At 33.0% G+C, this 15,727-nt stretch overlaps 1 protein-coding gene across 3 annotated transcripts in view; it reads left to right on the top strand.

Annotated features, from left to right (window-relative positions):
• Window positions 1-226: 226 nt before the first annotated feature.
• The window catches only part of LOC108753837 (nidogen-2), a 23,498-nt gene continuing 7,997 nt past the window's right edge, over window positions 227-15,727 (top strand). For all 3 annotated transcript variants that reach the window (XM_018495768.1, XM_018495767.1, XM_018495766.1), the window contains exons 1-10: window positions 227-451; window positions 10,946-11,224; window positions 11,611-11,816; window positions 11,893-11,984; window positions 12,191-12,337; window positions 12,969-13,202; window positions 14,064-14,592; window positions 14,848-15,014; window positions 15,377-15,505; window positions 15,599-15,697. In XM_018495768.1, the coding sequence (XP_018351270.1) occupies window positions 227-451; window positions 10,946-11,224; window positions 11,611-11,816; window positions 11,893-11,984; window positions 12,191-12,337; window positions 12,969-13,202; window positions 14,064-14,592; window positions 14,848-15,014; window positions 15,377-15,505; window positions 15,599-15,697 (2,107 nt within the window). The remainder of the gene's footprint in view (window positions 452-10,945; window positions 11,225-11,610; window positions 11,817-11,892; window positions 11,985-12,190; window positions 12,338-12,968; window positions 13,203-14,063; window positions 14,593-14,847; window positions 15,015-15,376; window positions 15,506-15,598; window positions 15,698-15,727) is intronic.

The following is a 15,727-nucleotide window of genomic DNA, read 5'->3' as shown; positions in this document are numbered from 1 at the left end:
CTCGATTGCATATTAGCCTATTAGTAATGGAATCGGTAGTAGGGATCGACGTGGTGTCACGAAATTATCATTGAGTGAGGGAAGCGAGTGGCGTTTCATGTACTCGGAACAACGATGAGCAGCCACGCCGGTCGCGGAGCAGCGGCGGGCAAAGGCGATTAGGGAGCAGCAAGAAGAGACGTCGTAGCCAAATCGAACAGCAGTAGCGTTAAGGCAGTCTGAGAGAATGGCTCGCGGCGCAACACGTTGGAGCGTTCTACTAGGCTCGCTGGCCCTCGTGCTGGCCCTAATCGCGCCCTTTACCGTAGCTTTATCCAAAAGGGATCTGTATCAGCACACAGGGTCGGATTCCAACGTCCTCGAAACCGATAACAATGGAATGCTGCTCTCCGCCGAAGCTATCCTCAAAACGCCCATCGTTTTTTACGACAAAATATACAATTCGATATTCGTGAGTATTAATTGTGAATTTGTTCTCGGAGTATATATATTGGATACTCGTGTTAAGCATTAAAAGATACGAATTAGCATTAAGATAGTTAAAACAGCCATTCAAATTGCAAAATATATTTCTCATTCACAATACGGATTTATATCAAGTCTATATTTAAGTAAATTTTTATCGATGCAGATCTATATTCTGTTAATGAATGAAAATTTTAGAATTGTTATTACAATTTGCACTGAGATAAATATATAATTGATTTTAATTATCTAATCTTAACCAAGCGTGCAAAAGTACACACAAATGATTTAAAAATAACATGGTGTGTGTTATCACGTATACATCAAGTGGAATTGCATATAATGTGGAATAATTTTTATTTCAAAAAATAAATTAAAACACAACTTGAGAAGAAAGTTCTTTCTCGTCATTATATTATAATTGTGACATATAATTATGTAAACACTGTTTTAAAAAATTATGTTGTAATGTAATCTTTTTATAATTATATTTTGTCTTATCAATAATTTAAAATTTCTTACAATCCAATTTAAACAATTTCAACAATTTAAAATTTTTAAAGACGGAAAACCGAAATGAAAAGAAAATATTTATAAATTGTTATAATTTTGATTAAAACTCAACAATTTCGAGAGACATTCTGCTATTTGTTTTTTTATATTATTTACGACTATGAATGCTTTGAAAAGTTATTATTAGACGCGAATCCGCTATTTTTATATTTATACGCTTGTAAACTGATCTTCAGCGAAAAACACCAGTACGAAAAAAATCCGCAAATATTCTTGATAACCTATTGCAAATCTGTCCTCTCGCAATATTTTTACAATTATTGAGATATTTACCACTAAGATGTTGTCAGTGTAATGTAACGTGATAGTCAATCTTCATGGCAATATCGTATAAATACATTTTATTCTATTCTTATCTTATATTATTTAATTTCCCCTCTTTGCCGTAAATATCTAAAAAAAAACTGCTCCTATAAAACATAAATTAGATACAATTAATAAAAATTTAGTACATTATTGTACAATTACAATTCTTTTATATTAAACGGAATTATATATACATAATTAAATAAATGTAGAATAATATTCATCTCAAGTAGCTTCATCAAAATACGATTTAAGAAGGAAATGTTTACTGTAATTATTATATCATAATTATGATAAATAAACACACTAAAATATGTCAAATTCATAATGTCAAATTATATCCAATTTTTTGTTTAATCATTTCTATAGGTCGTTACTGCTTCTACTCAATATATCATTATCAAAAACAATGGAGTTAAATAATTTAACTCAAGAAAGTTTATTAAATTTAATTCAAATTTAGTTTATTTACTAAGTTCATATGTCAATGTTTCTACTTCGAAACTAACATAGAAATAGATTTATTTACACACATTTTTACATAGAAGTTAAAAATAACAAAATGTCTATGTGTGTTGTTTTTAACTCAAAGGATTGGAGTATCATTTGCTTCATGTTTTTTGATATAAAACAAAATACGTTGTCATTTGATTTTTAACTAATGTTCTAAAATAATTATTAAAACTATATTTTTCATTAACTGGATTTATATTGAACTTATATTTAAATAAATTTTGACTAAAGCATAAAAAGTCGTTCTTTTATTTTTGCTAATGAAAACACTAGTGAACATTGTATCCTTGTAATTATATTAACGTTTTTAAACATTTTAATGTATAACTTTAAATTAAAATGTTAATTAATTCAATTTAAATGAATGTATATTATATAGTAGTTCAACATCTTAACACTCGGACCGGTAAGGCGCTTCGTATTTCAAATTAAAATGTATTGTAACTTAAAACTATACTACAGTTGAAACTAGAAAGTAAAATTTTGTCACCGAATTATAGTTATCTTATCTCTAAGTTTCAATAATAAGAAGCTCCCTGATTAGGATAAATTTGAGCCGAGAAAAAAATTTACCCAATTCATCTTTGTTAATATGAGCGATAACGGTGACGTGACGCACTCCGCCGTAAGTCTGTCTATCCCATCTCTTCACAGAACGACGAAAAGTTATAAAATTTGTTCAGACATGTTACAGATTAGGAAACTTAGCGCAGTCACCGCGTGTGACGAACTTCAATTTACGGTCCGGTCTAGAAAAAGTTCCGAGACGGCGAGACGAGCGGCTAGGCGGCGGCGTGCAATTCCTCGGTTAATATCAATTTGTCGCGCGGTAGACAACGAAGCCGTGCGCGCATTCGGTCATTCTCTCAATTCGGCTCGCGGTCTAATCCGGCCGACATCTTCTGGCATGACACGAATTCATTGCGCTCGCGATGACGAACGAACGACTCTCTGGGCGGCACAATCGCGCTTAATTGCGGCGGACGCGCCGCGCTGCTCATCGTGTACAATTTACGAGGGTCCGTTAATTCGTATGAATGAACAAGCTAGAGCGGCGCGAACCGGAAGACGATGCAACGCGCATCCAGAGTTCGAGCCGCGCGATAAGATTCCGGTAGTGTTTACACGCCGAAAGTTCGGTCGTAAACGAAAACGTATCTCAAGGAAGTGCATGTTGTAGAAACACAAGAGCATGACCGCAATCATCTCTCTCTGTGGTTTTAATTACCTTGAAGTATATCAAAGAAACTCAAAATAAGAGAGAGAGAGAGAGAGACATGTGTATATATTTATTTCTTTTAAATAATTCGTTTAAATGATGTTCTTCATATTTAAAAAATTATGACAGGCTCTCTCAAAGTGTATTTTTGTATCGAAAGAATATCGCTAAAAAAAATCTTAAAATATATAAGAAGTATTTAATGATAATAAAGTTTTAATGAGGCTAGAAAATAAGAAACTCAAATAACAATATTTGAGTTTCAGTACACACTTGACTCATCGCACAAACACCGATACGACGATTAGACAAACATAGAAACCGCCGGCGATTAGAAAAATCCGCAGGACACTGCATGATTTCATTTTTCTGCGAATTGTTGTATTACTACAAAGGTGACGGCATGAATGAACGTTAATTATGTCCGACTATTCGTGTGCAGATTAATGCGAAGGATTCATCTCTCCAAAGTGATTTATTGCGAATCAAGGTGCATGAGCTCATACGTGGAAGTGTTTATGCATTACGCCTCCACAGGGAGCAAACTCGTATTATCAACATTTTCTCAAATGTTTTCCTTCTACTGAAACTGTAGCCTTAATTAATAGTATGAAGTATCTTTAACAAACTCTGATTAATCTATGTACTGAAAGATTATATATGTGTAAATATATGATCATTTATTATTGAACTCTATTAAATTTTAATAAATAAGATAGCCGAATAAGGACTAATTTATTTTATTTTTAAAGTTTAACCTATTTATTTATTTATGGAGATATTGAAATAAATTAATTAAGAATCAAATTTTTATTTTACTCACAAAAAAATATATCTTCTATATAAAATATTTGTAAATAAACGAAAAAGAATTTTTTAACTCAGATATTGGATACCTCTTATTATTAAAATAATAAAACCCAAATTAAAAATAAATTAAAAATAATAAAAAAATAAAAAATTAAATGGTTTTAAGAGCACTTAATAATTATAATTTAAAACTTTTTTTTAATTCTTATTTTTTATAAATGTTTTTTCAATGTACTAATTGTATATCTGCCATTAATTTGTGACAAGATCACATATAAATAAAATTGCTTATTTACACAATTTTATGATGCCCTATATTTTCAAGCAAAACTACGCGCGATAGAAACCGTCAAATACCGATACTGAAATTCACTTTCAAATTGGTGTGACTTTCGTAGTCGCGCCGTTACCAAAATGCCGCATTGAAACCATGATCCGCTGTGATCCGTTCCATTCATTGAGGTTCGTCAATAATTCAAGCGTCCGGAATCATCGTGGCGTTATTGATGACGTGCGTATATACGCTTCGCTTAGGGATGCGCGTCGAGTCAAATCACACGCAGAAACTCGGCCGGCCAGTCAGCCGGATGAGCTTAAAGTATAATGACGAATAATTGTGAGAGACTAGGCGGATTAAGAGCTTAGAATGGGAGATTCGATTTTGCAGGTATTGGAATAATACGTATACGGTAATCGTGTATTCTCCTATGCTGGTGCAATACGTATGTATCAAATGCGTAGTATGGCATTGCACAGCTACAGACTTCATCTTTTGCAAAGAACAAGCAGAATATAAAGCTCTCCATGAATTCAAAAAGTTTACGGTTCTTCTATTCTCTTTGTCTTTTTAATATGGAAACAAAAGTCGCAAACACAAGTAAGAATATGTATAATAATAATTTTTAATTACAATTAAATTAAGTTAAATGTTATTTATGTTAAAAATATATTTTAAAGTGATTTGTAGTTTACTGTTATCACTGCCTTAAAAAAAAACGATTATGATTATTATATATTATATACCTATAATAAATGTTATAATAATAATATATCTAGAAGTTTATTTATTTAATATATTTGTCATCAAGGATATACATGTATTAGCATATATTAGCTGAGATTTTCCATTTACGGCTTTTAATATAAAATTGGATTATTAAAATGAATAATAAAATATTTATATGCATATATATATAATTAAACTTATAACATTAAATTACACAATATGTAATATGTAGATATATTTATACGCATGTCATAATACCTCATCAATGACTGACAAGATGTATAAATAGAAAGTTTAGTCACTGACCGTCATGGTGGTGTATAGTAAACAATTATATAATATATATAATAACTAAGAAATAAAAATTATACAGTTAATATCTATTTATTAACAGAAACAAGAAATTTATGTAAATACTATACTGTTCTATTTTGCTAATGCAAGTAAAATGTACACGTAAATTTATGGCAGTGCTGATTACAGAATTAAGTCGCATTAATATCGCGAGACCGCGGTTATGTAAATATAATACTCGCGACAATCTTGATAAAGTTAATCTTGACAATTTTTCACACTATTTAAGTTGTAGAAGAAAATCTAAACTAATGCGTTTTTCTGCATACAAGAAATCGCATGTTTCGCTATGAACAAATACGTCCCGTAAAAATAACGCTATTTGATTCTCCGTAAAAATAACACACTAAAAATACATCTTACGGCATTCTTTATCTTTGTGCATTAACATAAAATTCAGTGGAAGACTGTATCTTTTCCTACGCTCAATTAAACATTCATATCAAGATAGAGAGTGATACGACAGCCAACTTATGGTGCTATGCAATTAGCCTTGGCGTTTTCCCACATTATTTAGCGGAGACTTAGTGGGAGGAATTGCGAAATTCCGCTCGCGATTCTTCCAAATCATTCCTTCTGTCGTTGACTTCATCATCGTCGACAAAGTTCAATTAGTCTCGACACGGAATTCTCAATTAATTTCATTACAGCTTCTTCCGTCTCACCGAGTTTCCTTTCTGAACTTCCGATTACGACATATCTCGTCGTAACCTTGAAATCATCCGATCAGAGATGGAAATTCACTGTTTGCTATTTTAAAGAGAGAATTGCTGTTCCATTTTTTTTTTGCAAATATATTTTAATTTTTGCTCGCTTTCTTCAATCATCGTGATCGTTTCGCTAGTCAGATAAACATCATCGTAGGCGTGAAATTTGTTGGAAATGTCGAAGAGAGCGAATGTGCAATGTAAAACTAGATAAGTGGAGCTCAGACATGCAGAGACTTTCGCATGCGAATGCAAAGGCGGTTGACAATAAACTAATGGACAGAAATTTTACTTCCTGCATTGCAACAGAAATTACATAAGATTCAAAACATTTTTAAAGTTTTAGTGTTTCCAATAATTAAAAATTAACTAAATAACAGTCGATGTTTTATTACGCCAGTCTATACAAAAACGCTAAGTGTTTTTCTCAATTAATATAAAGAAGGATCTCTTTAAAAAGAAATTATTTCCATTAGTTATTTTATGTATGTTAATAAATCTGTTTGTGTCATACACGCAATTTTTTGAATAGAGATTTAGACAATTTAAGAAACTATAAGGGCTTTTTTAAAATCGTGTTTATCTTACGAAATAACAATTGTTTTAAATGAAAAATTAGTGACATCTCATAACTAATGTGGTCATAATATAGTACCTAAAAATGATTCAAAATATAAATTATTATTTATAGTTATATTAATAGTTATTAAAAAGGATTTGCGCATTATGTAACTCAAAATTGACATTCCAACAAACGTTTCCTCGGTCAATTTTTATACTCCGTTATTATATTCAGGTCAGTGACAAATCGCGGTTGACACAGATGTATATCGCGACATATCCGCAAACGCGAAGATACGATAATCTACTTAGAGGACCTTCCTACACGACAATCATCTCCATTTCGTCGGTTATCGTCGACGATTCACAGTCATCAAAATGATTGTGGCCGATTGCGCGATTGCGTTAGCGCGTGCGGCATGCGTTACCGAAACCACCGTCTCTCCTGTCATCTCATTGACTCGCGGCTGCCACCACGTTATGACGATTGCATATATATTGCATATATACGAGTCTACTAATACCGCGATTACCATAAGAATTCGACGTAATCGTTTCTTTATTATTATTGGGATCCGAAGCAAAATTTTTTGGACTACAATCCATACGATTGGTATGAGATTCTAAAGTGTAGGTAAAAAAGACTTTGAACTTTCTTTTATTAATCATCGTAAGGAGATTCATTTGTACTCTGTATTTCAAACGAGACACTTTAGATTTTAGAATTTAGGTATAGTTGAGGGTTTAATACTGTATAAAAATAAAAACACTTAAATAATCTTAAAAAAATTGTAAGTAGCTTAAAGATTAGAAATTGATTGTAATTAAAACGTGAATCATTAAAGTGGCTAAAAATTATTGCGGTCATTAATTCTAACTTAATTTTTATTAATTGACTAAAATTTATTTTTACAAATTATATAAATATGAATGCGCACTACACATCCCAGAATTGATTGCGAAATAATTTTTGACAGAAAGAAAACAAGTCGAGTAATTTCTTTCAAAAGTTTCCTTGAATATTGAAATATTGGTCGATACAATAGTCGAGCTCAAATTATTTCCAATACTGTGCTTGGTTTGCCAAGCATTAGAATCGTTATCGACGATATCAGGAAGAGAGTTGGCAGTTAGCATGGTTTCCTCCTGTTACTTCCAGGCGGTACTATCTATTTTCACCGTTCCACCGCGATTACATGTGTGTACGTGTGTGTCATCGGCTCGGCTCTGACCTATGACCTCGATGATAGCCTCGGCAGTGATAGCGCGTCGAACTTTCCCACTAGCTGACTTACGCGAATGTCAAAACGTCTGAGAACGTAAACGAGCTTCGGCAAGACTATCAATACTGGCTTGACATTCCCAAGCATCGATTATCGGATGCCTCGATGACCGATACTGATTCGGTTCATAAATTCTATATACGTATAACAGGACGAATAATATCGATTAGATATTAAAAGTTGGAAGACTTCTGCTTATTTAAGCTAAATTGCAATTACACTGCCGTAAAAAACCTAATATTTTCCGATACATTTTATAATCTAATACAAAAAAATTTTTTTTAATGCATAGTAAATTTTGTCACAAAAATTAAAAAAAATATTAAACCTATTTTAATATCATCTTAAATATATTCTTAATATCAATAAATGTAATATTTTAAACTTTTCGGTTTAATAAATACAATACTTGTTTTCATTAAAAAGTTACATTATAACTATTAAAGTACAATTAAAAAGTTCAGTTTATAATTTCGATAAGTTGAAATAAGTTGAATACCTTGCCTATTCAACAAAATTATGAAATAAATTTAAGTAATGCCAGAATAGTGTCACAATAGAGATTATTACTTTGTCGCCCTAATTCGTGTCAATTCACTTGAACCGGGTCGCTCGTTAACGATGTGCGACTTGAGCGTTAAATTTGACGCGGCGCCCATAATATTAACCTCACGTGAAAACAATATAGGTCATCGGATGTTTTAGCTTGGACTTTGAGTAGCGCATAAGAATGAACATCAATAAAAAAATGTGGGAGCGAATCACGCAATTCGAATCGAACAAGAATCGAGAAAAATTCGTATTTCATATACCATATTTATGAAAAAAATAAATAGATAACTTTCATTCTTCTGTTTTAGAAATATATTTTATTTTAAAAAAATTTCATTATCCATAAATTTAAAGTTACTTTTAATAAACAACCTGTCCTACAAAAAGTCACGAAATCGTACATAATTAAAATACAATATATGATATAATTTTAGATCTTATAGCTCTTAAGAATGGTAGCATAATATAATCTTTCTTAATTTCATTAGGTAACACTGAACTGCTAACAGAAAACAGTGTGAGAACCATGTCAATCACTTTCTCCCAGTGTAATATTTCAAGCGGTTGCACCGTTCTTTTGAGAAGTTTTAATTTTGTCTCTTTAATGACGAAGAGTTCTTTTTTCTTGCGTAGGAACAGCTGCGGCTTGAAAAGCGCATCTCATCAAACGTGTGTGTGCACGCGCACTTCATTTTAGTCAATTGACGAAATAAGTCAGTTCCAGCAAGATAACATGACTGTTGGCTGCCCCTTTTTGCTTTGAATATTATATTTAAAAATAATAAGAAATAGTTGGAATTCTATATATATTTTTTCCTATATAATCTTAATAATTTTTCTCGAAAATTAAAGCGTCTTGAAATATAAAAATGGCAAATAAAAAATATCTCCTAAACAATTAATATACTTAATAATAAAATAATAGTTTGCCGAAGTAGCTAACAATTTAACTATATAGATTTAAAAATAATTTTGTTAGTCCATCAAAACAGTTATGTAGGATGCTTAAGTGCGATAAGCAATATTGCAAAAAATTTTGACATTCTCATAATCAACTTGAATGTCCTGTAATTAATAATTTTTATCCAACAAAATTACTTTCAGATTTGTGTGTTTGTAGTTCAATTTTTACACACTTCAGTGAAACCCTTCATTTTTTTTTGTATATATATTTTCAAGAATACAATTTATTAAGAATAAGATTAGGCTTAATCTGTAAAAAAAAATGTAAAAATTTCTTCTAAAATTTCAAAATTTTTTAAATTTATAATTACATTCATTATTATAATTAAATAATAAAAGGTGCACATTATTTATATATAATATTCTAATATTTTCGTAAAATGCATTAATCGTCAAAGTTTTTGACATCTCTTGTTCCAAATTTGTTAAAAATTGTTAAAAATAATTATTAACATTTCGTAGATTTCGCTCTCACCCTTGACCGCTCTATAGGGCATGTTCTCGATGAAATGATTGCGATTCTTTCGCGAGTTTACGCGAACGCGACACCGGTTCTCGCGCCGGCGTTATAACGAGCGTGCGTTCGTTGGGTGAATGACTTCTCGACGACAGGCGCTCGTTCATTAACGTGCATGCGTGTCTATTGCGAGACTCGCGGAGACTGACGACGTGGGGCAAATCCCCCTCCTAACAACGTTATTGTCGGATTTCACTAGCAGCACGTGCCAACGAATTACCTGCTGACCCGCTGACGCCGTCCGACCTTCCGCAGTGCACGCTTTACGGAATTTGACTGTCACGTTCCAATAGACAAGCATGTCTTCGGCGACGGAATTAATGTTGGGAGATCTTAATACTATCGAATCAATGCACTCCATGATCAAAATTTGCGTTACAGAAGATAAACTGCATTTTGTTAGTGGGACGGGGGCGAGGGAGAGAGGGTATTATATATATATTTTTAAAATATATTAAAGTAATAATAGTGATACACTTTAAAGAATTAGGAATATATTTTTTACGCAGTATCGCACATGTTTATAATTAATTTCCTAAATATATAATAAATATTTTATGATTAGAAATCTTTGGAATATAATTTTCCATTACATATGGAATGGATAAATAACACTTTGACAAATGCAATTGTTAAGTTTTAAATTTAAATATCGATTATTAACAAAGTTATTATGTAATGTAAATGGGGGACCATAATATCTTCTGCTCTATTATTAAATTACATAATCTTCTGTTATTAAATAATATTAAATAATATTAAAATGGAACAATTGCCAACAATTGCCAAAGATACTGATAATGCGATAAGTATTTGATAAATTCCAATAAGCTTCAAATATATGACAAAATATCTGACAAAATTAAACTGTAAAATGAATAAGTAAATTGCTATCGATTTAATTTCTGTTCTTATTCAATGTTTTCAACAATCGCTGTAAATAGAATCCAAGCATTTCATTGCGTTTACCGTAAGTAAATAGAAATTTTGAAAGCTTTTATGATTAATATACAATATATTTCCAAACTTTTATTAAATACAAAATTAAAACCGAGCACATTTGCAAATTAGCTCTGGAAAATATTGAAGCTGGAAAATCGGTTTTCTCTATTTCAGGTAAATGGAAATGGCGTTCTCTCATTCGCTAGGGCCATGCAAAGGTTTTTCAACATTGCATTCCCTCTTGATGATCCAGTCATCTCGCCTCTTTATACGCATGTCGATTCGAGAGCTTCCGGAACAATTTATTGGAGCGAAACCGATTCTCCTGACGTTCTCGCCAGAGCAGGGGGATTAATTCGAAGCGCCTTTAAGGATGCTAATAACTTTGTGCCTACGCACGTCTTTTTGGTCACTTGGATGGACGTTGGGTATTACAATGAGCGAAATGATAAGGCAAGTTACTATCTTTACGATTATCAAATATTATTGTTTTCTATTTTTTTAAACAAATCTTTAGTTTATATAGGTAAGATTTGTTCGCGTTGCACTTATAAAATCCTCAAAAATTTTTTACACTTAAAATAAGATAAATATACATATATTTAAGGCGTTGAAGAGAAAGAAAATGAAGATTCCGAGTGCAAAAAATGCAAGCAACGCGAGCAGATCTATAATTATAAATGTGAAAAAAAGGTTAACGATATGTTTTTAACATTTATAAAATTATATTTAAACTAAACGTTATATTTAAACGTTCCACTACTAAGGGAAAATGAAAAGGTAAACGTGTAACACGGTTTTTAGAAAACATGAATAACGTTCATCGAATCGTCTTTCAGGTGAATACTTATCAAGTCGCTATATCATCCAACGGTACGCATTCCTTTGTTGAACTACTGTACCCAGAAAATGGTATACAGTGGATTCAGGGTGAGTCGCATCCCAACGGTCTCCCAGATGCCAAGGCACAGGCAGGATTCATGAGCGAGGGCAAAATGTATACCCTGAGGGGCTCGGGCACGGACCAAATTCAGAATGTCGACAAGTGAGTAATGGGAAGAGCAGAGGCGCCGGCTGAATTCACGTGCGACGTATTCATGGGCCTTTGTAATTGTTTTCAGGTGGTCGAATGTAAATAGGCCTGGCCAGTGGTTGTTTCAAGTCGGTCCCATTGATGAAGGTGAAAATATAAAGACTCCCGATAATATCGAAGGTAACGAGTAACGTAATATATGTTATATACAATAAAATATAATAATAAGCTAAATATGCTTATAAAAATATGCTTATCTAAAGGACAGTTTACGAGTGCATGACTTATAAATTGCGGTAACACAAGATTCTAAAATTGCAAAATCGATTGTTATCCTAGATGTTATCTTTATGACATTGATCGAATTAAGCAATATACCTTGTTAGATACGATGACTATGCAGCAAGCGGCCAGCTGTAGAACCGGCGCCACCACTTGCCACAGCAAAGCGACTTGCATTGATTACGAGATCGGATTCTGTTGCAGCTGCAAGCAGGGCTATTTCGGCAACGGGAAATCCTGCCAGCCAAACGGTAAGCTATTTATCAACGGTGTTTGTCGAAATCTCGCGTGCTCGTAGCGAGATAAGCTCGAGCTAATGGCATGCAAACGCGGCCTTTGAAGTGTTCTTGAAACAGGATAAAGAAGAGATCTTTCAGAGCGCGTTTTCCCTCTCTACGACGCTTCACCTAACGCGGACAAAGGTACGCAGAAGTCGTCGTAGGGCAAATAGATGCAACGCAATAAGTAGCTGCGTTAATTTGCTCTCTCTGATCTATTCATAGTTTACGAGACTGTTTCTTACGACTTCCACGGTAACATCGTAAAGACGGCAATACCGTGAAATGGGTCGCGCTACACTTTGATGATTGTTTCGTTGGCAGTGTCCCTACCAATAATTTTTTTCCATAAGACAAATGCGATGACTTCTTAAGAAATACAACCAAAATTATATTTCTTTCCAGGTTATTTTGTCGTCAATTAAATGGTTGTGTACAAACAACAGCACTTATAATCCAAAGAAAAGAATATTTTGTACACAGAAAGATAATTAGGCAACATAGCAATCATAGTAATTTGTTAAAGGCGAAAAAGATTCTGGCAATTATAATAAAAATATAAAGATGTTATGAATTCTTTTTAACCAAAAGATTTAATTTTTAGACGTGCCTCTTCGGGTTATTGGTCGAATATCTGGCACGCTGAACGGCGTCGAATTCCCCTCGAGAGATCTTCAATGCTACGTACAAACCAAAGATGGACGAACTTACACAGCTTTATCAAGAGTACCTGAAGAAATCGGCGCTAGTTTCCAACTTTTGGGCAATTTGGGTGGCATTATTGCCTGGCTATTCGCAAAACCTGTTAGCGATACTGAAAACGGATACGAACTTACAGGCAAGAAGCATATATATATATTTACAAACTACAGAAATCTCTAAAATAAGCTTTGTCTAAACATAACATTTGGCGCAAACTCGTCATTTATTTTATTTCACATTTTTATCCTGTTTTTTTAGATAAATTAATAGTTTATAAGATTTTGTGCAAAGAAATATGAAAACTGTTTCTAGAGCAATGATGCTGAGTCCGAATCTGCCATGGAAATATTTCCATCAGAAATCTTTTCAATTTTTGAAATACAAGAAAAAATATTTTTTTCTAATATATACTGTGAAATTTAATTGGAATTAGAAAACATCAGAAGTATTACATTTAAGCATTACATTTTTGTTTTTCATGACTTTAGATCGGTCACGTATAAAGCTCCAGCAATCCAGCAATAGTCGTTTAACATGTTTTTATCCCAATATACACACGTGATAATGTTTCTTAATTATCATCAAATTCTGGTAAAGACGTTCTTGTTCAGTATTTGTCACACTTAAATTATTTGGAATAAAACGTATTTTAATAATTATATCTTAAAAATTGATATATTATATCTTAGAAATTTGATTTGATGGAATTTTTCTAGTAGTAGATTATTTGGAACTCAGCGTTCCAAAATACGTTAAAAAATAGTTTCTTTTCTTGCGCTAAAAAATTATTCAAAATTTGTATAATATTAACGGAAAACAGTATATATCATATACATTTTGTTAAATAGTATCAAAGATTGTACGTATGGATCTCTCGTACTAATATTCACATCTTACTAATGAACTTGAAAAATTCAAAGAATGTCATAACAATGTTGCCGAAGGAAAGCAGGTTTACAATTACACAGGTACTCATACGAGCGTGTTTCACGGGTAGGCGGCTTATTCAATCACACGGCGGAACTAAACTTCCCATTGAGCGGCGACAAAGTGACGATACGCAGCAATTATCTCGGATTGGATGTCTTCGGTCAGCTGAAGATGGAAGCAGAAATCACGGGTTCGGTACCGCATTTGGAGAGAGACACCAGGGTAGACTACGGCGACTATGACGAACTCTACACTCGTGCCCAGCCAGGAGTGATCCGTTCCCAAAGTGAGCGCACCTGTAAACTTCTGCGTGGAGGTGGAGACGAGAAGGAGATCAACTTCAAGTTGGATCAGATAATCAGTTATCAGGAGTGTCCGTACGCTATCTTTGATCCTGAAGACGATACGACGAGACTAAAGTTTTTCAGGGGTGTTACTGCTTACGAGAGCACCGAGGGCATCATTCGATTCGCCGTCAATACTAAAATAGCGCCCCTTGAAGAGGAAGATCCATGTATTCAAGGACGACAGACTTGCGGTGATCATAGCTCTTGCGTGGTTGATGGAGACAGTTTTAGATGCGTGTGTAACGCAGGGTGAGTATATCCAGGAACTTTTAAAGTTGCTCTTTATAAAAGTAACTAATTATATATACAGTCATCACAGTTTTTTCTCTCAAAAAGTAATAATTACCGATAATTGTTTATTATTATTTTAAAGCAGAGAACAGTGCTTGTAGACAAATGAGACAGGATATAGGCCAATGTATCGAATAATAATTCTTCAAATGAATATATGTATATTAATGATATTTATCACTTTATTGTTGCTATGTGTTGATATGTGGGTAGGTATCAGTATCTATACGAAGAGGACGGTAGTGCGATTTGCGTGGACGTGAACGAATGCACAGCCGGTAACCACATGTGCTCCCCAGACGCTCAATGTATTAATCAAGAAGGTAGCCACATGTGCCAATGTAGAGCTGGATTTACGGGAGACGGTCGTGTCTGTGACAGTAAGTGCACTTTCATTTATGTTTTAAAATAAATATAGATAAATCTTATATCTTAAAATACAGTTACCGTATTGCGATAACATCCTGTTAAATCGATCAAATTCTTACTGCTGATAGTGGCGAGAATCATTTTAACGTCTGATAATATTCTTATCTTATTATTATTATCTTGGTTAAACATTATCAGACGTTAAAGTATTACTTTTTGAAATTATTCAATATTCATTTTCAAATTTAAAGTATTTAAAAGAAAATAATATATAAAACATTTACATATTAAATATTCAATTATATTAATATTTTTCGTGAGTTTATCTATTTATATACATTATCTAACTAATATCGTACTCTCTATAATACAGGATTGCCGTCTTGTGAAGATACTCGCTGCGGAAATTATGAGCAATGTGTAATGATAGGAAATGCACCCACGTGCACCTGTATGCCTGGTTTCGAGGAAACAGAACAGGGATGTTCTCCTTCTCAGCATGGTAAAAATCTTTCATATAATTTATGAAAAAATGTTAATAATGGCAACAATGATGACATTTTTTTATTGATAAAGCAACTGTACTTTTTTACAGCACCCTGTAACGAGGAGGATAACTGCTCCCAATACGGACTCTGTATTTCCGATGGGAATAAGAAGAAACACGTGTGCGTTTGTATGCCTGGTTACGTCGGTGAGTAGAAAAGCTCAAAGGAATTTTTTG

This window comes from Trachymyrmex septentrionalis, unplaced genomic scaffold, assembly GCF_001594115.1.
Source record: "Trachymyrmex septentrionalis isolate Tsep2-gDNA-1 unplaced genomic scaffold, Tsep1.0 scaffold72, whole genome shotgun sequence".
Lineage (NCBI taxonomy): Eukaryota > Metazoa > Arthropoda > Insecta > Hymenoptera > Formicidae > Trachymyrmex > Trachymyrmex septentrionalis.
This window is presented reverse-complemented; position numbering and strand designations above follow the sequence as displayed.